This window comes from Hyperolius riggenbachi, chromosome 11, assembly GCF_040937935.1.
Source record: "Hyperolius riggenbachi isolate aHypRig1 chromosome 11, aHypRig1.pri, whole genome shotgun sequence".
Taxonomy (NCBI): Eukaryota; Metazoa; Chordata; class Amphibia; order Anura; family Hyperoliidae; genus Hyperolius; species Hyperolius riggenbachi.
In genome coordinates, this window is record NC_090656.1 from 238,416,969 (window position 1) to 238,444,158 (window position 27,190).

Consider the following 27,190-nt stretch of genomic DNA (forward strand, 5'->3'; position numbering starts at 1 on the left):
TATTTTACAATAGTCAGAAGTGCTAACTTTAGCAGTTACAGTGATTGCAGAGCCCTGGTCCATGGTACAATCACAATTTGCTAGGTATGTTATATGCTGGGAATACACGGTTCGTTTCTGCCGTGCGTTTCTGCTCTCCATCTTTTTTGCTGCTCAATTCTGCAGGCGATTCTCCTATCTTCCGCTCGTTTTTCTTATATTTTTCCATTCACTTCTATCAGAAATTGAAAGGGAGATCGGAAATTAACCATCGAATCAGCTAATAAACGAATCGTGTATTCCTAGCATTAGGGGGGCTAGCAGAAACACGGTAAAAATAGAAAAAAAACCTTTTTTTAAAACAGTTAAAAAAAAAAAAAAGTTAACAGTTTTTAAGAAAATTGGTTTCAAAAACTTCAAAGAAAAATGGTTTTGCAATGACATTTTGCTGTCGTGCTCATTAAAAACCTCCCTGGCGGTATGATTATGTATTTATTTATTGTATTTATAAAGCGTCAACACATTACGCAGCGCTGAACATTAATTTAGGTATTTCCAGATTTAGATTATTTCCAGATTTTACTCTCTAAAAGCGGTGCCAATTTTTTCAGAGGCTTTTTAAACCCTAAAAATCATACCGCTAGATAGATCTGGGGCAGATCTGCACATTACACACCTCCCATGGATCCAGCTCGGGGTAACCGCTCTGAGCTGTGGATTTCCATCCCGAGCCTGACTCAGGGTTACCGCTAAGGAGGTTAAAAGGACCCTGAGCAGGACCCAGAAATGCCATAATGAACTTACTTGGGGCTTCCTCCAGCATCCCATAGTCTGTGTGGTCCCTTGGTGTCCTCCGGGCTCCCGCTGTTCTTCCGCCAGTGTCTCCGTTAGCAGCGTGACTGATAAAGAGCAGCCACGCTCGCTGTGCTTGAAAGAATGAATCAGGAGTGTGCAGAACGTTAACGCCTAGCAGATGTCAGTGGAAGAATGGTGGGAGCCCAGAGGACGCAGAGGGACCTCACGGACTACAGGGGGATCGGAGGAAGCCCCAGGTAAGTTCATGATGGCATTTTTGAGTCCTGCTCAGAGTGCGTTTAATATATACGGAGTTCTGATTTTTGTATACATTTTAAACCTTTCTAACACCTTAACAGAGGTGCCTGGCTCTTCTGCTGACCACATATGCTATTGCTCCGTTGTTGCCTAATGAAGCGGGATCAAACCTGCGAAACGCGTTGCATTGTCCCCTGGAGTATGTAGATAAACTTGTTGCATTTAACAAACACATTGGAAATGTTTGTGTCTGCTTGGAGGAGGTAAGTCCACCACTGCCTCCTGTTTTAAACTTTTTAGACACTTTTATCATTTTGGCGCCTCTGTATCCTTACTACGCTATATCAATTCCACCCTGCAGGGTGTTATCACCTTTTTTTCCTCATCTATGGAGAGCGACTTCTTAATTCTGAGTGGGGTCAGGTCTAATCTCCCCACCGCCTTTCAGGTAACCCTGCTTTGTGAGTATAGCTTATTACTCTATTATACTTAATTTCAACTACCAGTATATACTACACCATATTTGGCTCTTGGTGTCCGTACTCTGTGTTCTTTTTATCACCTTGTCACCCATGTAGGATTATAACCAAAATTCAGAGCCCGTACCGCATGAGGCCCCGCCCCCCTGAGCTATCCCAGCCTGCATGGTACATGATATAGGGGAGGAGCCCTTTGAAGAGAGGGGCTGCTTCTCCCCTACAGCCCTCGTGTCATCATGTGGACAAATCCCTACCTACAGTGTAACCTGGAAGCCCCCTTAACTACTTTGGCCTCCTGGACGTACTAGCTATGCCCAGGAGGCCATGTGCGCGTCCGCACGCTCCCATGGCTGATCGCGCGTGCACGCGCGCTCCCGGCCCGCGGTTCGTTAGCCAGGCAATCAGTGAATCGGGCTATGCTGCCCGATCACTGATTCCTCTCCCCCCCCCCCCCCCCCCCGCAGAAAAAGCGACAGCTTCTCTCGGAAGCTTAGATTTTTCTGACTGTTGCCTCCCCCATGCGTCTCTCTAAGCGTATATTACGTTTAGAATGACGTCATGTAAACAAACTCATGGCCGCCATCTTGTGGCCAAAAAGTGAAACTACAACTAAAAGTAAAAAAAATTAAATTCAACACACATTTACATTATAAAAACTACTGTTTCCATCCCACCCTCCCAAAAATACCCAAATAAAATGTTTAATATAAAAAAAAAAAAAAAAAAAAAATCATTACAATAAAAAACAACAACATGTAAATATTTACCTAAGGGTCTAAACTTTTTAAATATCAATGTAAAGATGAAATATTTCTATATATTTTTTTTTTTTAAACTTGTAAATAGTGATAGATGCAAAACGGAAAAATGCACCTTTATTTCCAAATAAAATATTGTCGCCATACATTGTGATAGGGACATAATTTTAATGGTGTAATAACCGGGACATATGGGCAAATACAATACGTGAGTTTTAATTATGGAGGCATGTATTATTTTAAAACTATAATGGCTGAAAACTGAGAAACAATTTTTTCTTATTCTTCCTGTTAAAATGCATTTACAGTAAAGTGGCTCTTAGCAAAATGTACCACCCAAAGAAAGCCTAATTGGTGGCGGAAAAAACAAGATATAGATTAGTTCATTGTGATAAGTAGTGATAAAGTTATAGGCTAATGAATGGGAGGTGAACATTGCTCGGATGCATAAAGTGAAAATGACTGAAGGCTGAAGTGGTTAAAGAGGAACTCCAGTAAAAATGTAATAAAAAAGTGCTTCATTTTTACAATAATTATGTATAAATGATTTAGTCAGTGTTTGCCCATTGTAAAATCTTTTAAATCCCTGATATACATTCTGACATTTATTGCATGGTGACATTTTTACTGTTGGCAGGTGATGTAGCTGCTGCATGTTTTTTTGGCAGTTGGAAACAGCTATTTGCCACAATGCAGCAAGGTACCCAGACAGGAAACTGCCAGGAGTACTACTCAAGAGTTTCTTGTGGGAGGGGTTTCACCACAATATCTGTCATACAGCGCCCCCTGATGGCCTGTTTGTGAAAAGGATTCGATTTTTCATGTTACAGGAGGTATCAGCTACTGATTGGGATAAAGTTCAATTCTTGGTCGGGTTTCAAGATGTACTCCTACCCCCAGATAAAAAGGGACGAAAGAAAAGGAAAAACAAAAAGAAGGGGATAAAAAAAAGTACGAGAAAGCAAGAGGGAAGCTAAGCGTGATGAAAAGAGAAGGGCGAGAAGAAAAAAGTGTGGAGAGAAGGAGGGGAGAGTGGGAAAAAATCTGCACACTATAAAATTTATTTTGTAAACTCTAAATTGTGCCTCTTAAAAATGTTTTGCCTGTCAGAGCCGGGATGCTGAGTCCGCTTGTATGGAAAGAAACATGATGACGATGACAGCTACCAATTACCGTTCCTCCTGCGAATTCATGGCGGCTACCACCCCATACCCAGCACCACCCTCCCCCCTACAACGTCCCTCTAAGATCCTCACAAAACTTTTATCCCTGCGTAAGCTTCTCCGCGTCAAGACAAAGAGACATCTGTTCAGAGCAGGTCCTTCACAGCGAGACGTGAACCAGGTATGAAGATGATATTCCTCTGAAGATCGAACGGGAGGACATGAAAAAATAACTCCTGTGGTCTTTAAATTTAGCTCTTCACATCAAACCGTAATAAAAAAAGGAATCTTTCATTCAAATGAGGTGTACAATGTCCCCCTGAAATAATACTGACAATGGCGGGGCTTACTGCCGGCATCCCAATGACTCACGACCAACATCAATCACAGATCGCCAACTGCGCCAGTGGCGGCTCTCCTCTCGCTCTTCATGTTGGCTGCCACTTTTATTAGCAGGGTGCCCTTTTCACCCGCCTTTCATGCGAAGCCTAATTCTCCCGCGAGTGTACAAAGGCAGACGGAACAGCTTTTGGTCATCGCCCCATGAGACTTTACAGAAGGGGATATTAGGAGGAACCCAAGTGAGAAGAAGGCTCCTTCTGAGCTTAGCCCTGAAACAAAGAGGTTTGTTAAGGATCTTACGAGACACATCCTTATGTTATACCAGGAGAAATCTTGTCCTTTAGTTTTAGAATATCCACCGTGCTTCTTTATACCCAACATGAGGCCCTTGTAGACGAAAAAGACAAAAAAAGGACAACCCAAAAAAAAATTGCATTCCGGCCCTGCTGTGAATACTGTGAAGGTATTTTTTTCTGATATCACACGGTATCTACAGGATAGACTAGAAATACAAGAGTTAAAATGTCTTTATGGGAAAAAGACAATCCATATATAATCCATACTTCAGTATTTTAACAAGACCTATCACACAGACACGCCTGTGATCTCTCCGATCCCCATTCTGAAACCCTCTGTGTGATTCACAGTAAAGCTGGCCATTAAGGTACCCATACATCTAGCGACTTGGCAGCAAATTGTCCATCTGATTGATTATTATTATTTAGTATTTCTAGTACCAACATCTTACGCAGCGCTGTACAGAGTATATAGTCTAGTCACTTAAAGAGAAACTCCGACCAAGAATTGAACTTTATCCCAATCAGTAGCTGATACCCCCTTTTACATGAGAAATCTATTCCTTTTCACAAACTGACCATCAGGGGGCGCTGTGTGGCTGCTATTGTGGTTGAACACTTCTTCCCCCCCCCCCCCCCCCAAGAAACTCTTGAGTACGCACTCTTGGCAGTTTCCGGTCTGTGAACCTTGCTGCATTGTGGGAAATAGCGGTTTACAGCTGATTCCAACTGCCAAAAAAGCAAGCAGCAGCTACATCACCTGCCAGCAGTAAAAATGTCACCATGTAATAAATGTCAGAATGTAAATCAGGGATTTAAAAGATTTTACAATGAGCAAACACTGACTAAATCATTTATACATAATTATTGTAAAAATTAAGCACTTTTTTTATTACATTATTTTCACTAAAGTTCCTCTTTAAAGAGAAAACGTGACCAAGACTTGATCTTCATCCCAATCAGTAGCTGATTCCCCCTTTTACATGAGAAATCTATTCCTTTTCACAAACGGATCATCAGGGGGCTCTGTATGGCTAATATCGTAAACTCTTTCCTCAGTCACCCTGGTTTACTTTCTGATATGCATCACTGGTGGTGACATCTTTAGTTCTGCAGAGGTGACATGGGGGGGGGGGGCGCACGGGAGGCACCAGGGAACAGAGGTGACACGAGGGGGACACTGGAGGTACAAGGGAACAGAGGTGACACGGGGGACACTGGAGGCACAGGGGAACAGAGGTGACATGGGGGGCACTGGAGGCACAGGGGAACAGAGGTGACACGGGGGGGACACTGGAGGCACAGGGGAACAGAGGTGACATGGGGGGACACTGGAGGCACAGGGGAACAGAGGTGACACGGAGGACACTGGAGGCACAGGGGAACAGAGGTGACACGGGGGGAACACTGGAGGCACAGGGGAACAGAGGTGACATGGGGGGACACTAGAGGCACCAGGGAACAGAGGTGATATGGGGGGACATTGGAGGTACGAGGGAACAGAGGTGACATGGGGGGACACTGGAGGTACGAGGGAACAGAGGTGACACGGGGGGAACACTGGAGGCACGAGGGAACAGAGGTGACATGGGGGGACACTAGAGGCACCAGGGAACAGAGGTGACATGGGGGGACATTGGAGGTACGAGGGAACAGAGGTGACATGGGGGGACATTGGAGGTACGAGGTAAAAGAGGTGACATGGGGGGACACTGGAGGCACAGGGGAACAGAGGTGACATGGGGGGCACTGGAGGCACAGGGGAACAGAGGTGACATGGGGGGACACTGGAGGTACGAGGAAACAGAGGTGACACGGGGGGAACACTGGAGGCACAGGGGAACAGAGGTGACATGGGGGGATATTGGAGGTACGAGGGAACAGAGGTGACATTGGAGGTACGACGTAAAAGAGGTGACATGGGGGGACACTGGAGGCACAGGGGAACAGAGGTGGCATGGGGGGCACTGGAGGCACAGGGAAACAGAGGTGACATGGGGGGACACTAGAGGCACCAGGGAACAGAGGTGACATGGGGGGACATTGGAGATACGAGGGAACAGAGGTGACATGGGGGGACATTGGAGGTACGAGGTAAAAGAGGTGACATGGGGGGACACTGGAGGCACAGGGGAACAGAGGTGACATGGGGGGCACTGGAGGCACAGGGGAACAGAGGTGACACAGAGGGGGACACTGGAGGCACAGGGGAACAGAGGTGACATGGGGGGCACTGGAGACACTGGAGGAAACTGAGGTGACATGGGGGCGGCACTGGAGGCACCAGGGAAAAGAGGTGACAGAAAGGGAACACTGGAGGCACCAGGGAACAGAGGTGACACAGGGGACACTGAAGGCACCAGGGAACCGAGGTGACAAGAGGGGAACACTGGAGGTACGAGGGAACAGAGGTGACATGGGGGCACTGGATGCACAGGGGAACAGAGGTGGCACGGGGGGACACTGGAGGCACAGGGGAACAGAGGTGACACGGGGGGACACTGGAGGCACAGGGGAACAGAGGTGACATGGTGGGGGGGGGGGACTAGAGGCACAGGGGAACAGGTGACACAGGGGGACACTGGAGGCACAGGGGAACAGAGGTGACATGGGGGGGAGGGACTAAAGGCACAGGGGAACAGGTGACACAGGGGGACACTGGAGGCACAGGGGAACAGAGGTGACACGGAGGGACACTGGAGGCACAGGGGAAACGGGGTGACAAGGTGGGGGGGGACTAGAGGCACAGGGGAACAGGTGACACAGGGGGACACTGGAGGCACAGGGGAACAGAGGTGACATGGGGGGGGGACTAAAGGCACAGGGGAACAGGTGACACAGGGGGACACTGGAGGCACAGGAGAACAGAGGTGACACGGGGGGGGGGGAACTAAAGGCACAGGGGAACAGAAATGACATGGGGGACACTGGAGGCACAGGGGAACAGAGGTGACATGGGGGGGGGGGACTGGAGGCACAGGGGAACAGAGGTGACATGGGGGACACTGGAGGCACAGGGGAACAGAGGTGACATGGGGGGACACTGGAGGCACAGGGGAACCGAGATGACACGGGAGGGAAACCGGAGGCACAGGGGAACAGAGGTGACACAGGGGGGACACTAGAAACACCAGGGAACAGAGGTAACACGGGGGGCACTGGAGGCACCAGGGAACAGAGGTGACAGGGGGCGGGGGGGGGGGGGACACACTGGAGGCACAGGGGAACAGAGGTGACACAGAGGGGGATTTGCAAACAAGGTTCAGGCGGTGAATTATGTTTTCTTCTTCATCATGAATAAAGTTTATCTCTGATCGACTTTTTATGTATCCCATTAATACAAAGAGAGGAGCCGTTTTCACAGTCGCTCGCCCCAGTTTTCCACTCTCTCCCTGCTAAAGTTACCAGGCCTGACTTCAAAGCTGTTTTGGTACCTGGGGCAGTGCAGTTTCTCCAGCACTTCATGCATGGTTACAGAAACAATAACATCACAGAGATGGCGGGAGCAGATGTTAGCAAGTGGGCCGCAAAGCAAAAAGGAGAAAACAGCCCTTATTGTGCACAGGGGGGCAACGCATGAGCAGACAGCGAAACCACAACTTTCCACCCCCGGCGCCTCCGCTTTCCACCGACGCGAGGAAGCGGCCCCGAAGGACAGCGCCACGTCTATAACATAACATAAAGACACGGCGTAGTGTATATACCGGAGGTAGAGAAAAGCACTGTATCTTTAAAATGAATGCAGACAATAGTGGGGGGCACCTTCTACATGCTTACTACAAATTGGGCCTTAACGTAAACCTAAAGCAAAAAAAAAAAAAGTATGGTATAATGAATCTTATGTGTAGTACAGATAGTGAATGAAACATTATATAGTTATTTGTATTATTACATTGCAACATACTGTCGCAGTTGTAGTTTTAAAACCACACTATGTATTTTAAGCTATAACACAAAGCAGAAGTAATGACCCTTTGAACTTTCCTGCAGTAAAACCTAATTTCAAGCTGCTTCTCACTGTTTCTTGGTTGATTAAGTGCCTCAGAAAACAGTCTTCAACCCAGTTTGTCGAGTAAAATAGAGAAGACTCTTTTCTTTGCTACTAATGTTCTATTTCTTAGCTGTACTACAAATACAATTCATTATCTTATACAGTAAGTTTATCTTCCCTTCAGGTTTGCATTAAAGAGGAACTGAAGTGAAAACAACATAATGAATATTTTTTTTTTTTAATATATATATATATATATATATATATATATATATATATATATATATATATATATATAGACCACTTTACTTACGGTAAAGTCTTTTCCAGTAGTCATGAGGACAGCACCCCTGGATGAGACTTGTCTCCCTCCCCACTGTGGACAGGAAACTGTTAAAAGAAGAATTTGCATAAGCAATAGGCAGCCACATATAAGATACTACACCTGCCACAGTACCTCAGTTAATAAAAAGATGACACGGACATTTAATGATGCTTACACAAACTTATTTCTCTTTCCTACCCAAATAAGGGCGGGTTGCAGGGGTGCTGTCCTCATGACTACTGGAAAAGACTTTACCGTAAGTAAAGTGGTCTTTCCCAGAACGTCATTTCGGACAGCACCCCTGGATGAGACGATATACAAGAGTTAAAACCTTAGGGTGGGACCACAGCTTGCAAAACTTTCCTTCTGAAGGATAAACCTGCAGAGACAGATACATTAAGGCGATAGTGCTTTACAAATGTATTGTGACTTGACCAGGTCACAGCTCTGCAAATCTGATCTATAGAGGCCCCTGCCCTCTCTGCCCAAGAAGTCGAAATTCCTCTTGTGGAATGAGCCATGATAGAATTGAATTGCTCCCCCTGTGTCTGATATGCTAATGAAATAGCCCAAACAAATGTATAATCTGTGTAGGATTTAATTAAGGAAGATTTCTCCCAATTAATGATCCAACCTAAATCTTGTAGTAAGACTATTGTCGTAACAATCTGATCTCTTACCGAATTGGGAGATGTCCCCCAAAACAGAAAATCAAGGTAACCCAAAATGTTAACCTTTCTCTGTCTAAGTGTAGCCAGAACCCCAGACATTACCTTCATAAACAACCCTGGAGCTGAGGATAATCCGAAGGGCAAAGCATTAAACTGATACATTCTTACCTCTTCCTCCATCTGGATGGCAAACCTTAAGTATTATTGAGAAGTCAGATGTATCGGTAATTGAATATACGCATCTCTTCCGTCTAGAAAGGCTAGGAAATCGTCCTTCTGTAAGAGATGAATAATAGATCAAATCCATCCTGAATTTTCTGTATTTTACCTTCTGGTTTAGACTCTTTAAATTTAGTATGAACTGATAATTTCCCTGTAGCTCCTTTACTAGAAAAAACACAGGGCAATAGAATCCCTGTCCTCTGACATTTCGGTACTTCTCGAATTACCCTTTTTTTCTAAACAGGGAAAGGACTTTCGATTGTAGGGCTGAAAACTTTATTTGGTCCTGCAAGCGGGGAATAATGCAAAAGCTCTTAAAAGGAGGCTGGCTAAACTCTATTCTGTATCCCTCCAAAAAAAAAAAAAAAAAAAAACACCTTAAAGGCTCTTTCCCACTAAGACGTTGCGTTAGATGCGACGCTAAGGTCATATAACGTGCCCCCAACGCAATGCATGTGAGCTTTGAAGTTGTATGCTATTTAGAGCCACGTTATGCGTCTCCTGATGGGTCTGTGATGCGTACTTTTTGACGCATACTATCGGACGAAAACGGCGCATGCGGCAAAAGACTGGAGAGCACGTGATTGGAAAACTCCGCATCACGTGGTCCTGCCAGCCAATAAGCGGCCGCTCCAGGAAGTTAACACTGCAGTGCATATTAATTAGTCATGTCCTCCTCCACGCTGCAGGGCTCTGACTGTTCACTCAACAGTGCTGCTTGGAGCCCTGGAAAACGCTGCCCCTGCCGCCTGACATGGATGGCACTCCTGGAGACCTCTCCCATGCATCCCGTCCGGGACAGGAAACTAAACTGAGGTACTGTGGCAGGTGTAGTATCTTATATGTGGCTGCCTATTGCTTATGCAAATTCTTCTTTTAACAGTTTCCTGTCCACAGTGGGGAGGGAGACAAGTCTCATCCAGGGGTGCTGTCCGAAATGACGTTCTGGGAAATATATATATATATATATATATATATATATAATTTGTAGATTATTTAGTCAGTGTTTGCCTATTGTATAATCATTCCTCACCCTGAAATGTTTCACTGGTGGTGATATCTTTAGTTCTGCCAGGTGATCTGTACGGAATGGTCCTTAACAATTTCTGCCGCTAGGACGTGAACCTCATGGAGGGCTGTATGGCTGATATTGTAGTGAAACCCCTCCCAGAGTGTGATGTCATGGCCATGGTCCTGACAGTTTCCTGTCTGTGAACCTCATTGCATTGTGGGAAATAATGGCTTTTTTTCCAACTGCCAAGAAACTAGTATCTCCCTCTATGCATATGTATATTTAAAAAAAAAAAAAAACCTTTTATAGCCTATCACATTGTTGGGGGTGGGGGTATTGATAATGGCAGTTGGTGTTGTCCGTTTTTTTCTTGTCTGACAGTAGTAAAGATGATCATTTGTAGGCTGATTGTGGATCAAACAACTTGAACAAATGACATGGCGAATATCAATCATTTCTTGATCTCATGCAATGCATTGATTTATTTTTTTCTCCCCTTTATACTAAAGTTCTTCTTCAACCACTTAAGTACCAGCTGTCTCTGCCCCTTTAAGGACCAGAGACCGCTGGTACCATAAACTGCAGGACAGCGACAAATCGCCGCACATACCAGCTGCAGCCGCCATCCACACTACACACGGGTGCGGCAGGCAGAGAGTGACGCAATCGGCGGGAGCAACGCAAGCAGCGTCGGTGATATGAAATCTGCGCCCTGGTAGGTATTAGGGGATCAAAACAAGGCTTTCAATTACTGCCCTATTAAGGTTAATGTAAATTTAAGAAAAAAAATGACTAAAAATGAAATGAATCTTAACACATCTACCCACGAGTTACTAGAGTAAGGTTGGCTTAAGGAAGCACAGGTGGCAACATCTTAAGTCCTGTTAGGTGCAGCTCTACAGAATGTTTGTTTACTGAGAGTTCCGATATATATAGCAATACATAGATATAGGATATATGTTTTATACTGAAACCAGGACAAATACTGTAAAAGTGGGTATCCTGGATAATGTACTGCATTTTACTATATGTCACTACAGGGTCTCTTTATTGTATTTTATTATGTCACTACAGGGCCTCTTTACTGCATTCTACTATATGTCACTATAGGGCCTCTTAACTGCATTCTACTATATGTCCCTACAGGGCCTCTTTACTGCATTCTGCTATATGTCACTACAGGGCCTCTTTACTGCATTCTGCTACATGTCACTACAGGGACTCTTTACTGCATTCTATTATATGCCACTGCGGGGCCTCTTTACTGCATTCTACTATATGTTACTACAGGGCCTATTTACTGCATTCTACTATATGTCACTACAGGGCCTCTTTACTGCATTCTACTATATGTCACTACAGGGCCTCTTTACTGCATTCTACTATATGTCACTACAGGGCCTCTTTACTGCATTCTGCTATATGTCACTACAGCTACAGGGCCTCTTTACTGCATTCTGCTACATGTCACTACAGGGACTCTTTACTGCATTCTATTATATGTCACTGCATTCTACTATATGTCACTACAGGACCTCTTTACTGCATTCTACTATATGTCACTACAGGGCCTCTTTACTGCATTCTGCTATATGTCACTACAGGGCCACTTTACTGCATTGTACTATACCTCACTACAGGGCCTCTTTACTGCATTATGCTATACGTCACTACAGGGCCTCTTTACTGCATTCTGCTATATGTCACTACAGGGCCTCTTTACTGCATTCTGCTATATGTCACTACAGGGCCTCTTTACTGCATTCTGCTATATGTCACTACAGGGCCTCTTTACTGCATTCTGCTATATGTCACTACAGGGCCTCTTTACTGCATTCTGCTATATGTCACTACAGGGCCTCTTTACTGCATTCTGCTATATGTCACTACAGGACCTCTTTACTGCATTCTACTATATGTCACTACAGGGTCTCTTTACTGCATTCTACTATATGTCACTACAGGGCCTCTTTACTGCATTCTGCTATATGTCACTACAGGGCCACTTTACTGCATTGTACTATACCTCACTACAGGGCCTCTTTACTGCATTATGCTATACGTCACTACAGGGCCTCTTTACTGCATTCTGCTATATGTCACTACAGGGCCTCTTTACTGCATTCTGCTATATGTTACTACAGGGCCTCTTTACTGCATTCTGCTATATGTCACTACAGGGCCTCTTTACTGCATTCTGCTATATGTCACTACAGGGCCTCTTTACTGCATTCTGCTATATGTCACTACAGGGCCTCTTTAAAGGAAACCAGAGATGGTTCCCTAGCCCTTATTTATACTTAGGGCTTCCTCCAGCCCCATGGAGCACCAGGGCCTCCCTCGCCATCCTCATTGATCCATCCTGCCGCTATAACTCCCAGTAATCTGGGCAGTCACGGCTTTCTGTGAAGCTCGCCTGCGCGCACCCTTCGTCATGCTCCTGTCCCCCAGAGCGTTATGAGCCTGTGCACTAGTACTGCGCAGGTGCAGAACGCTCCAGGAGGCAGGAGGAGAAGGCAATGACTGGCGGTGGCCGTATTACCGGGAGCCGTAGTGCCAGAACGGAAGGGTTGAAGAGGATGGCAAGGGAAGTCACGGTGCTCATGGGGCTGGAGGAATCCCCGGGTAAGTATAAATAAGGGCTAGGGAACCATCTCTGGTACCTTAAAGGGACCCTAAGCAGTGTCATAAAAAAGAAAACTGCACTTACCTGGGGCTTCCACCAGCCCACCGTAGCGCACGAGGTTCCCAGCATCCTCCTGGCCCCCTCTGCGGTCCCGCAGTTCTCTAAAGACTGAACCGCTCGTGCGCAGTACTGTTATGGCGGCCGGTGTGATGAGCACGGGCCGCATTACTGGAGCTGCCAGCGAGACCACGGAGGGGACCAGGAGGATGTCAGGGACCTTGCAGGCTACGGTGGGATGGAGGAAGCCCCTGGTAAGTCCAGTTTTCGTTTTTATGATACCACTCAGAGTCCTTCAAACTGAATTTCTTTTGTATACGTGCCCAGCTCACCTTGGGGAATGGAGGTGAACGTTGCCAGGAAGTCATCGTACGTCTGCTCCCGAATATTCAAAAACCGATTCAAGACAGTAGAAACCATGTTGTCTTCGGTCACCTCCGAGGACCTGTCACAAGGACTTGGCATTGTGTACGCTCCTGGCCTAGGGAACATAACACATTACAGCCTTAATCTATTAGTAAAAACCACAGCATTTATTACCAAACACCATCCTAACATCCCCGCTCTGCCAATGAGCTTGTCTTCTCATCCACCCTAATCACGTCTTCTTACGGGACTTCTCATGTGCTTCTTCCCTCTGCTGGAACTCCCTCCCTAAATCTGTGCGGCGCACGCCAACCCCTGAAATCTTCAAACAAAACCTGAAAATTCTTCTCTTCAGGCAAACATACAATGTGACCCTGGTTATTTTACCCTGTTAATGTCCCGTCATACATGCAACATTGCAAATCTGGTGTAAAGGGGGATGCCAGGGTGAGTGTAGGCACATTGGGTTAAGTGTCCCACACAGGTATTTTCCCAACTTGACAGGTGGACGACCTGCATGATTAACGAGGAAAGGTTGAGGGTGTTTGTATCCTCTGCGGATATTCACTATGTCCTTTCTTCCTCCTTGCATGTAATGGTCACATAAACAGAGGGACAGCAGAGGGACCTACAAACGTGGGATCTGCGTATCCACGGTCCTTGGACCTTCAGCGCAGGTATATGGTAAAGTTTTAATAGCCGGTATCACCCGAAAGTTATTGTGGTATATTGATGACCTTTTGTCAGTGTCATCATTGCTTCCTAAGTGCACGATGCTGGGAAAATCAGCTCGTTGTATCATTTATATTTTTAGTTCCTGCATGTGAAGGGTTATCGTGCCCAACAAATTCATGATGAGATGATGGCAGTTTGTGGAAATGATCTGCCATCTTATGACACTATTGTGAGGAGTAATTTGCAAAGTGGACACATGTCCCTCATAGACGAGCCGGACCTGAAAGACCATCACTGAGGGATGATGCCGCCACAGTGAAGACAGTGGAGTGTTTTATCAAGGAAGACAACCATCCAAATGATCATGAATGAACCTGGCCTCAGTTATGGTAATGTGTGGAAAATTATTCATGGTAAACTGCACATGTCTAAGGGCTACTTCACACACGGCGCCGCTAGCCCGCGATAGAGCTCGGCTCCGCAATCGCGATTTTAACTAAAATCTCGCGATCCTGCTGGATTTGTGCCTGTGATACCCGTTCAATAGAATGAGAATCACAGAGCAATCGCCCCCAAAGACGCGGCATGCAGCGCGTTTGCTATTAATTGAAATCGCAACCGCTGCAGTGTGAATGTATCCATAGGAATACATGTAGCAGCGCTCTGCTGATCGCCGGCAAACAGCAAAGCGCAGAAGAATCGCCCGAGTGTGAACCAGCCCCAAGGCGTCTGCACACTGGGTGCCACGCTTGCTAACTCCTTTCCAGAAACAAACTTGACGTGACCTTTCAAGACTTTTTTGGGGGGAAACTTTATGACCTTGTGAGCCTCAGTCTTTTCCATTTCACACTTAGGACACTTTCGGCACAACCTGTAAAGGAAATAAAAGATACACTGAGCGGATTTTCCCAGCATTATGCAGTGATGGACCAATGTTGGCACTGACAGCATTTCATCAATATACTGTATATACTCAATTATAAGTCTAGAAATGTAGGTCTGATTCACTTCAGAAAAATATAGGGGTCGACTTATACACGAATCACAGGAAACACTGAGCACACTAAGTAATGTGTGTACTAAAAGTGACTTTCCCGTTTGCAGCAATTTACCCCGTGGTAAGTAAAACTTTGAGGAAAGGAGATACCAAGAAAACACAGGTCTGAAAGTCCTGACCACAAAAATTAACAAGTAAAGTGCAGGGGGAAATACTGAGCTGCATAAAGGGGAGTGAATAATTGCAGCACTTGTGGGACTGGAGGAGGAATTGGCTACACTTAAGGGACAGGAGGGGTTAAGGGCTGCAATACTGTATGCACTGCAGTCATTAACTACTCCTGAGCCCCAAGTGCAGCTATTAACTTTGCAGGGTAGACTTATACTTGAGTCAATAAAAATTCTAGCTTAACAGGGTTGAGTATTGGAGTCAACTTATACATGAGGGCGACTTGTATTTGAGTATATACGGTACCAATAATAACTTCCAGGTGATAATTGAAACTTTACAATACCCCTCGTATATTCCCTCTATCCTGTGGGTGGGTGATGTAGCCCTAGAAATAGAGACAACTGGATGAGAATCATGCTGGTGCCAAGTAGATCAGTGTGGTCCATCTGGATATGGTGAGTTTACATCTACCATAAACTGAAGACCCCCTTAGTGAGCATTGGAAGACAGTTAGCGGTTGCAAGCCCATCCAAGTGTTAGGAGCTGCGGCAGGTAGTAGGGTCAACTTTTAAATCATTTGTGGACTTTTATTAGCGTTACAACAAGTAACATGATTTCCTATGACATCATCTCATCTACTTAAAGTGGACCTGATCTCTTGTACAGGACAAAAGGAAAACATAAAGAAATGCACTCTGTGTTTAGAGTTTAGCCTGTGTAATCCCCCCTCCTCTGAGACTAATGACAACTGTAATTTGATCCCTCAGCTGTTTCAGCTGACTGCCTCAGCAAAGCAGCACATTTGTAAACACAGGATGTTAAAGAGGAATTTCAGCCTAAACAAACATACTGTCATTAAGTTACATTAGTTATGTTAAATAAAATAGATAGGTAATATAATCTCTTGCCCACCCTGTTTTAAAAGAACAGGCAAATGTTTGTGATTTCATGGGGGCAGCCATCTTTTTGGTTGAAAGGAGGTGACAGGGAGCATGAGACACAGTACCCACTGTCCTGTGTCCTGATCACCCCTCCCAGTTGCTAGGCAACGAGAACAACAACATCAGAATGCTTTGTACGGTATTAGGGGGAAAATGCCAGGGCATTTTTCTTTGATGGATGGAGCTTAGCTTCTGTGCAGCCAAAAAATGAGGCTTGGGTAAGAAAAATAAAGTTATGATGCTGTGAAACCGGTAAAGAAACGCCAAGCCTTTTCAGTGCTGCTGAGTAGATTTTTAGTCTGGAGGGTCACTTTAACCCTATGTCTGCTTCCATGAAAGCAGGAAGTAGACATACCTATCAAAGGCTTTTTTTCAGATATTGACCTGATAAAGTTGAGATCACACCACGAAAACTCATTGTGACATGCTTCTAATTTATTGTCTGTGAATATACATCGTATCTCATCATGTGTGGCCGAAGCTTTCGCTTATACTCCATTTTATTGATTTTAAATGTGTTTATTCTGTTTTTCAGGCACCTCCAATAAATGAGTTACTTGATGCACTTTGGAAGGCAAACAACCACCTGTACTTTCACACACAAGCAGGCTAAGGCTGTCAGCAAAATATTACTTCTGGGAAGACGTTCAAACTTATCCCAGCAGGAAGAACATTGCCTCTCTGGGCCAATCATCTTACAGCGGAGGCGGAGATCAGCATGACTTCTGGGGTCCCCCGGGACTCAGAGCGCCGACCGCACTAACCGCACAACGCTGGTGGTTTATATGTAAATTCTGAGGTTTTGAGGAAGGAAATGTTGTATTTTTCTTCTCTTGTTTTTCAGGTTTCAGATTATAGCGGTTAACACATCGCGTCTGTGGCTGCCGGCGAGCTTTGATGTTGTTCGAATAGCGTAGCGAAGAAAAGAAAAAACAAGAGGAGAAAGTTCAAAATAAGCATTTTTATGGTTTAATGAGAAACGCTGCATTTTCCTCGATGGGAAATAAACCAAATTTGCCTCCTCATGCTAGCCGGTTCGTTATAGGTACAAGACTTATTATATAGCGATGTGATGATTTTAATTTATGCGCACCTACTGAGAACTTTATTAGGGGCACCTGTACACCTGCTTAGGCATGCAAATATTCAAATATCTAATCAACAAAGATCAGGATCACCGTAATAGTTTTTATATGCAAATAGTGGATATTTATTTTCTAAAGAGGCCCTGTAGCTGTAGTGACATACTGTATAGTAGAATGCAATAAAGAGACCCTGTAGTGACATATAGTAGAATGCAGTAGAGGCCCTGTAGTGACATATAGCAGAAGGCAGTAAAGAGGTCCTGTAGTGACATATAGTAGAATGCAGTAGATGCCCTGTAGTGACATAGAGCAGAATGCAGTAAAGTGGCCCTGTAGTGACATATAGCAGAAGGCAGTAAAGAGGCCCTGTAGTGACATATGGTAGAATGCAGAAAAGAGGCCCTGTAGTGACATATAGCAGAATGCAGTAAAGTGGCCCTGTAGTGACATATAGCAGAAGGCAGTAAAGAGGCCCTGTAGTGACATATGGTAGAATGCAGTAAAGAGGCCCTGTAGTGACATATACCAGAATGCAGTAAAGAGGCCCTGTAGTGAAATATAGCAGAATGCAGTAAAGAGGCCGTGTAGTGACATATAGTAGAATGTAGTAAAGATGCCCTGTAGTGACATATAGTAGAGTGCAGTAAAGAGGCCCTGTAGTGACATATAATAGAATGCAGTAAAGAGGCCCTGTAGTGACATATAGCAGAATGCAGTAAAGAGGCCCTGTAGTGACATATAGCAGAATGCAGTAAAGAGGCCCTGTAGTGACATATAGCAGAATGCAGTAAAGAGGCCCTGTAGTGACATATAGCAGAATGCAGTAAGGAGGCCCTGTAGTGACATATAGCAGAAGGCAGTAACGAGGCCCTGTAGTGACATATAGTAGAATGTTGTAAAGAGGCACTGTAGTAACATGTAGTAGAATGCAGTAAAGAGGCCCTGGAGTGACATATAGCAGAATGGGTCCCTGATGGCTACCTCCCTCTAGCGTCAGAGCCCATCCCCCTATGAGGTTTCTTAGACACCACCATGACAGTCCATGTTAGGAGGGGATGAAGTTGTGTGCCCGCTTTTTTGGGTGAAAGCATACCTGCTAAGGAATGACAGTCAGTGACATGACTATGCACTCTGTAAAGTGCTTCAGAAGATGTCAGTGCTATATAAATACATAATAATAATATGGTAGGACATGAGACATATGGCTATGGTAGGATTAGATTGTGAGGTCCTCTGAGGACAGTCAGTGACATGACTATGTACTCTGTAATGTGCTGCAGAAGATGTCAGTGCTATATATATACATAATAATAATTTGGTAGGACATTAGACTATGACTATGGTAGGATTAGATTGTGGACTCCTCTGAGGACAGTCAGTGACATGAATATGTACTCTGTAATGTGCTGCAGATGATGTCACTGCTATATAAATACATAATAATAATATGGTAGGACATTAGACTATGACTATAGTAGGATTAGATTGTGAGCTTCTCTGAGGACAGTCAGTGACATGACTATGTATTCTGCAAAGTGCTGCAGATGTCAGTGCTATACACAGTATAGCACAAAAGTCTTTACAAGTCACATTTTTGTAATTATTGTATTTAATCTTTTCACGGACCAAAACTGAAGATGTGACTCTTTGATACAATGTAAAGTAGTCAGTGTACTCACTTTTGTTTCCAAACGTTTAGACATTATTGGCTGTGTGTTGATTTATGTTGATGGGACAGCAGATTCACACTGTTACACAAGCTGTACACTGACTACATAACATTGCATCAAAGTGTCACATCTTCAGTGTTCTCCCATGAAAAGATATAATAAAATACTTACAGAAAGGTATGCAGTTTACTCACTTTAGGCCCGGTTCACATTAGCGTTCCCTGTCCGGATTTTCCGGATCTGATCCGGACCGCATACCGTACAAACGGAACGTACGTTCCGCATAGCAATGTAAAGGCTATGCGGACGTTCACACGTGTCCGTTCCATACAGTACGGAGCCGGATCGGATCCGGACTCTTTTCCAACATGCGCTATTTTTTGGGTCCGGATCTCCGGCCCACGCACCCGGACCGCAGCCGGACCTGAGCCTGACAGCACCATCAGGAACACAGAAACCAATGGGGAACGGAAGGCACAGAACACACTGCCTACAAAAACCTGACGTTCTACCCCACTTCCTATGCGTATCCAAGCGGCCATTTCGGATGGGGACACATGGGCCAAGCATGTCTGGAGTGGAGCAGCAGTGACAGACGTGCTGGAGCTGCTTGGCAGAATGTCGGAGGTGGAGGTGAGGCCTACAGCAGAGGAACCTGATTCTACAGGTGCACCAGGTGCACCTTCTGCTGACCCCAACATTTTTTTTTTAAATTTCGCTATTTTTTGCCCACGGATCCGGATGGCAGCCTGATGCATGCCTGATACAAACGGACCGGATCCGGATCGGAACCGTACAGTTCTGATCAGGATCAGGTCAGGATCCGATCAGGATCCGGTCCGTTTACTTGCCAAAACGCAAGTGTGAACGGGGCCTTATTGAGATATTGGCCTCGATTCATAAAGCATTCCCACATGCGGTAATGCTGAAAACAGCTGATTTACCGAGCACTTAGGAAAATGTCATCACTGCACAGAGATTTCTCTATTGAAGCGGTAAATTACGGAACTTCAATTACACCTCTGAACATTTTTATGAATCAGCATACCAAAGTCTAAAATTCCGATTGCGGTGATTTACCGAGCATTTTACATTTACCGCACACAGCTCTATGAATCGAGGCCATTGTAGCTTCTGTAGAGGTCTTCTTAAAAATTAGGACGGGGGCTTCCTAAAAGGTTTGGTTGTCCTAATCTTAGTCCAGAAGGGTCTTGGAGGGGATTTCACAACAATAACAGAAATGCGGGAAATTTATAATAAAATAAATAAATAATAAGGGCCTGGACACATTGCTGCGCTTGCGCTGCATTTTTTAAATTGCGCGCGTATTTAAATCCCAAGGTCTTAAAAAAAAAATCATGAAAACGTGAGGACCTGTACACAGTGGTGCGATGCGTTTTTCGAAAAATGCAATCGCAGTGACTGCTGCGCTTTTTAAGATAGCCTCAGCAAAATCGCAAGCGCACAAAAATCACAAGTAGAAATTTGATTGAAAAAAGCAATCGCATCGCACTGCGTTTGTGATGTTCAGTGTGTACAGACCCTAATAAATAATAAAATAACATATTTATTTATTGTATTTATAAAGCGCCAACATACTGTATTACGCAGCGCTGAGATAATATAATATTTGATAATAAAGAGAACCTTAATTGAGAGGGATATGGATGTTCTCTTTTAAACAATACCAGTTGCTTGTCAGTCCTGCTAATCTATTTGGCTGCAGTAGTGGCTGAATCACACACCTGAAACAAGGCTAATCCAGTCTGACTTCAGTCAGCACCTGATCTGCATGTCAGGGGCTGTGGCTAAAAGTATTAGAGAAACAGGATCAGCAGGAGAGTCAGGCAACTGGTATTATTTTAAAAGGAAAATCCATATCCTTCTCAGTTTTCTTTAAAGGAATCCAGAGCTGAGATAATATAAACGTTTTATACATACCTGGGGCTTCCTCCAGCCCAATGTACATGGATCGCTCCCACGCCGCCGTCCTCAGTCTTCTCCATCTTGGGTACCGGTTCCCGTAACTTCAGTCGCAGCCAGTCTGCGCAAAAGAAGTGTGCTCTTTACTTATCTCTCCAGCGGTTGACGGAGAGATACGTAGGGAGTGCATGTACATTGGGCTGGAGGAAGCCCCAGGTATGTATAAAACGTATATATTATCTCAGCTCTGGTACACTTTAAAGAGAAACTCCACTATCAGAAACTGCATTCGGAGCAATAAAGAGCAGTCTTGCCTTTTGGGAATGTACAGTGGGATGCGAAAGTTTGGGCAGCGTTGTTAATCGTCATGATTTTCCCGTATAAATCGTTGGTTGTTACGATAAAAAAATGTCAGTTAAATATATCATATAGGAGACACACACAGCGATATTTGAGAAGTGAAATGAAGTTTATTGGATTTACAGAAAGTGCACAATAATTGTTTAAATAAAATTAGGCAGGCGCATACATTATTTAGGCACTGTTGTCATTTTATTGATTCCAAAACCTTTTGAACTAATTATTGGAACTCAAATTGGCTTGGTAAGCTCAGAGACCCCTGACCTACATACACAGGTGAATCCAATTATTAGAAAGAGTATTTAAGAGGGTCAATTGTAAGTTTCCCTCTTCTTTTAATTTTCTCTGACGAGTAGCAACATGGGGTCTCAAAACAACTCTCAAATGACCTGAAGACAAAGATTGTTCACCATCATGGTTTAGGGGAAGGATACAGAAAGCAGTCTCAAAGATTTCAGCTGTCTGTTTCCACAGTTAGGAACATATTGCAGAAAATGGAAGACCACAGGCTCAGTTCAAGTTAAGGCTTGAAGTGGCAGACCAAGAAAATTCTCAGATAAACAGAAGCGATGATTAGTGAGAACAGTCAGAGTCAACCCACAGACCAGCACCAAAGACCCACAACATCATCTTGCTGCAGATGGAGTCACTGTGTATTGTTTAACCATTCGGCGTACTTTACACAAGAAGATGCTGTATGCGAGAGTGATGCAGAGGAAGCCTTTTCTCCTCCCACAGCACAAACAGAGCCACTTGAGGTATGCTAAAGCACATTTGGACAGGCCAGTTTCATTTTGGAATAAGGTTCTGTGGACTGATGAAACTAAAATTGAGTTATTTGGGCATAACAAGGGGAGTTATGTATGGAGGAAAAACAACACAGCATTTCAAGAAAAACACCTGCTACCTACAGTAAAATATGGTGGTGGTTCCATCATGCTGCGGAGCTGTGTGGCCAGTGCGGGGACTGGGAAACTTGTTGACGTATGGATTCCACTCAGTATCAGCAGATTCTGGAGACCAATGTCCAGGAATCAGTGACAAAGCTGAAGCTGCACCGGGGCTGGATCTTTCAAAAAGACAACGACCCTAAACACTGCTCAAAATCCACTAAGGCATTCATGCAGAGGTACAAGTACAGCGTTCTGGATTGGCCATCTTAGTCCCAAGACCTGAATATAATTGAAAATCTGTGGTGTGAGTTAAAGAGAGCTGCCCATGCTCGGAAGCCATCAAACCTGAATGAAGTAGAGATGTTTTGTAAAGAGGAATGGTCCAAAATACCTTCAAGCAGAATCCAGACTCTCATTGGAACCTACATGAAGCGTTTAGAGGCTGTCATTCCTGCAAAAGGAGGATCTACTAAATATTGATCTCATTTCGTTTTTTGTGGTGCCCACATTTATGCACCTGCCTAATTTTATTTAAACAATTATTGAACACTTTCTGTAAATCCAATAAACTTCATTTCACCTCTCAAATATCACTGTGTGTGTCTCCTATATGATATATTTACCTGACATTTTTTATCATAACAACCAACGATTTATACAGGAAAATCATGACGATTAACAAGGTCGCCCAAACTTTTGCATCCCACTGTAAATACTCAGGAACATCTACTAATTTGAAATGGTGCACCACTTATAAGAAGATGCCCCCCCCATCTTCCCACCATCGCAGAAGGAAAGAGCGGATGGCTACACCGGATCAGCCCAACGATGAGGCACTCACAAGATCCCTCCGTCTCTGGCTGATCACACAAGAGATCAGGTGATGATGTACCGATGGGTAGGGATCCTCATTCATATTCCGTGGAACTGAAAATGGCAGCATTTCCGATCAGAAATCAGCGTTTCCAATTTCCGCAGAAATCCAAATTACCGCAACTGGGTAATTTGAGTTCAATCCCAGAACTCGGAAGCATTGGACCAATCAGAGAATGCAGAATTTCTCCGCTGTAATTTTAGACCAATAACAAGTCTCGAATATTACAGAGTATTCCTGAGTCTTGTGAATGGGCTAAAACTTCCAAGGTGTTCCGATTGCCGCGGTAAAATTCTGCTTCCTCTGATTGGTCCAATACTTCCAAATCAACTCGGAAGTATTTGGTCAATCAGAGGATGCAAAAAAATGAAAAAAAAAAAAAAAGACTCCTCAGAAAAAAGAAATTCCGTAGAATCAGAAATCTGCATTTCTGACGATCTCTACCCATTAGGGTTTTCAAAATATAAAAAGAAAATTGTAAGTTTTAAAAAATAGTCCGTGTAAAAGGTAGCTTTATTATTTTTATTTTTTTAACCAGAGAAATCATACCAAATTATACCTCTTGATCAAATAGTCAGAAAAATCCAACCTGCATACCATACACCTATGATCGATTTTCCCTAAAATATCCAACAATCGAATAAACTTTTGTATATTTTTCTGTCTTTTTCTCAACACATCCGATCAGATTATTATTTTTTATTATTATAACTTAGTATTTATTTAGCGCTGACACCTTCCGCAGCGCTGTACAGAGTATATATAGTCTTGTCACTAACTGTCTTTTGAAAAAGCTCACAATCTAGTCCCTACCATGGTCATATGTATATATAGTGTAGTGCATGTATTGTAGTTTAGGGCCAATTTAGGGGGAAAGTCAATTACCTTATCTGTAGGTTTTTGGAATGTGGGAGGGAACCGGAGTGCCCGGAGGAAACCCACACAGACACAGGGAGAACATACAAACTCCTTGCAGATGTTGACCTGGCTGGAATTCAAACCGGGGACCCAGCGCTGCAAGGAGAGAGCGCTAACCACTACGCCACCGTGCTGCCCACAGATTTAAAATGTATTGTTTTTTCTCAATTGAAAAAAGTTTCTTTTCAATTTCTTGATTGATCGTTTTTATAAAAAAAAAAAAAAATGAAAAATGTATTGATTTGATTGTACTGTGTATGGCCACCTTGAGGTGGCTATAAACGATTCAATTTTTTTATTTGACTAGAAAACGTGATCAGGTCTTCTGCTTGATCGAATAATAAGAAAAATCCAACCAACATACCACACACTTATGATACGATTTTTCTGGTAAATCAAAAAAAGATTGAATACAAATTTCAGGTTTTCGATCTGATCTCTTTCAACATATCTGATCAGAAGTTTATGTAACAAAAAATGGAAAAGTAGATCTTTTTTTTCTTGATCAAAAAAAGAAAAAAAAAAGTTATTTTCAATTTCTTATACATGACCATTTTATTGAAAACAAAACAAACAAAACAGGGAAATCAATCCATTTGATTGTATCACGTAGGGACACCTTTCAACATTTCAGAGTTGGTTGCAAAGAGAAATAAAAAAAATGAGTTATTTGAACAGCATTAAAAATGACTTGTTTAGCACCGCCATGTGTGCCTACAGTATTTTTTTCTAAGAAAAAAATTAAATATCACTTTTAAAAAATGCCTGCAGTGTGACTGGTTGCTGTCGGTAACACAGACTAACGTTCTCCACAGTGCTTGTGTGTCACAACGTCCCAGCTGTGCAGAAAAGGGATTCAGGAAGTTTGTGAGTTCAGTCTGAGGGTAAACGGTCACAGACAGTTACCCACATCGCACTGGGGCTGCCGGCACATCTGCACCAACGTCAGCCTAACATACGGGACTCACAATCTGCTGCAAGATACAACAGAGTCAGGAGCGCAAAACCTGCTGCAAGATACAACAGAGTCAGAAGCGCACAACCGACCGGGTAAGTCAGCTACATTTTACCAGCTTTCAGCGCAATGTAACGTCCATAGCTTGGCCCTGGTGACAGTGTCTCCCTGACTCTCTTATTGGTGTTTTTCAGATGCACTTCTTTCTTTTAAAACAATGTCCCTTTGTCCCCTCTCATTCGCAGATAGTCACAAAGAGAATCTGAAGCCTATTTGAAAAAAACAAAAAACAAAAACAGATACTTACCTAAGGAGAGGGAAGGCTCTGGGTCCTAATGAGATTTCCTGTTCCTCTCAGGCCCCGCTTACATTAGAGCGAATGTGCATGCGTTTCCCGCATGCACATTCACATAGACAATACAAGTGGATGGGACTGTTTCCACTTGTCAGGATTTCTGAGCGTTTTTCTGTGCAGAAAAAATCTGCACGGCAGAACCATCAGAACTCGCATACCGCATACGCGATTCGCACACAATGTATTTAATAGGGAATTCGCATGCGGTTTTGGTATGCAAATTTTCATGCGAATCTGCGCATGGAATCAATGGAAAAGCACACAGGCACTGCCATGGTTAAATTTGCATACATCGTCATCCATGCAAATTCGCATGAAAATTCGCATCCGCATGCAAACTTTTACCGCAGCGATTCCCACCGCACAAGTGGAAACGGGCCCCTGCAGTCCCTGCGTTCCAGTGCTGGCTCCCCCGTTCAAATTTCTGGCTTCATGGGAGGCTTCGGAAGTGTTTGCGCTCCATACTGCGCATGCGCAAGTGCGTGAGAGAGCGTGCTTGTGCATGCGCATTTCTAAAGCCCTCCGCAGCGGCAGAGAGCAGTCTCTGACTCACTGGTCAGGGACTGCTAATGGAATCCAGCGCTGGAACGCGGGGACTGCGAGAGGAACGGGAATGCTCTATAGGACCCAGAGCCATCCCTCTCCATAGGTAAGTATCTGTTTTCCATAGGTAAGTATCTGTTTGTTTGTTTGTTTTTTTTATTGGCTTCAGACTCACTTTTAAGCAAACCAGAAGGGAAAAAGAAAACCTTATGAAATAATGATGTGTATGCATAGCACAGCTAAGAAATAAATCATTAATAGCACATATATGAGTCTCATATGGTTTAGAGTACAGGAAGAGTTAAAAAAAAAAAAAAAAAAACTTCAGTTATCTATACAAAAGAGCTTCTCTGAGCTTGGGTCTGAGACAGTCCTGTTTTCTGAAGCACTTAAACAGTCAAAATACAGTGAGAGAAAGCTTGAGATAAGGTTTTACTGCAGGGTCGTTCAGAGGGTCATTCTTTCTGCTTTGTGTCATAGCAACGTGTGCTTTCTAAACTGCAAATATGACAGAATGATGCAATGGTATATAAAAAAAAAAAGCTATAACTGAAAATAAAAATGAGAGACTCTTTACTTTGCTACTAATGTTTGTATTTGTTATCCATACTACAAATACAATTCATTATATTTTTTTTTGTGCTTTAGGTTTGCTTTAAAGGACTCCTAAGGTGAGAGGTATATAAAGGCTGCCATATTCATTTCCTTTTTTTACCAATACCAGTTGCCTGGCTGTCCTGCTGATTCTTCTGGTCAGTTGTGGCTGAATCACAGACCTGAAACAAGCATGCAGCTAATCCAGTCTGACTCCAGTCAGAGCACCTGATCTGCATGCTTGTTCAGGGGCTGTGGCTAATGCCTGGTACACACAAGGAGATTTTTTCTCATCATGCAGCATTAACCTTCCCGGCGGTAACCCCGCCACTTTGCTAGCTGCGTGAGCACACCGATCGCCGCCGCTCCGCGCCGATTCACCGCTATCCGCCGCGCCGCCCCCCCCCCCCACACACACACCCCGTGCGCTGCCTGGCCAATCAGTGCCAGGCAGCGCTGAGGGGTGGACCGGGATACCCAATGCCTTCACGACATCGATGACGTCATCCTTCCCCGTCGCCATGGCGACGGGGGAAGCCCGCCAGGAAATCCCGTTCTTTGAACGGGATTTCCTGATCGCCGATCGAAGAGCGTAGGGGGATGCTACCTGATTTAAAAAAAAAAAATAACAAAAAAAATGGCTGCGCTGCCCCCTGGCGGTTTTAGAATAGACCGCCAGGAGGGTTAAAGGGACACTTAAGCCAGGGGAAAAAAGAATCAGTTTTACTCACCTGGGGCTTCTACCAGCTCCCTGCAGCTAGTTTCATTTTTGCCAACAGGCTTACTGCACCTGCGCAGGCCTGGCCACGCGTAGCCCTGTTTGCGTTTCCGTCCGCAATAGCATCCTGCGCAGGACATTATTGCAGACGGGAATGTGAAGAAGGTGAAAATGAAAC

General features: G+C 44.2%; 2 protein-coding genes across 3 annotated transcripts in view; one reads left to right on the top strand and one right to left on the bottom strand.

Moving 5' to 3' along the window:
- Window positions 1-27,190, bottom strand: part of IFTAP (intraflagellar transport associated protein) — a 58,939-nt gene that overhangs the window by 22,554 nt on the left and 9,195 nt on the right. The window contains exon 2 of the mRNA XM_068260055.1: window positions 13,307-13,455. Within this exon, the coding sequence (XP_068116156.1) occupies window positions 13,307-13,455 (149 nt within the window). The remainder of the gene's footprint in view (window positions 1-13,306; window positions 13,456-27,190) is intronic.
- RAG2 (recombination activating 2) overlaps window positions 24,838-27,190 on the top strand; it is a 32,368-nt gene continuing 30,015 nt past the window's right edge. For both annotated transcript variants that reach the window (XM_068260053.1, XM_068260054.1), the window contains exon 1: window positions 24,838-24,897. The gene's annotated coding sequence lies outside the window, so the exon portion shown is untranslated. The remainder of the gene's footprint in view (window positions 24,898-27,190) is intronic.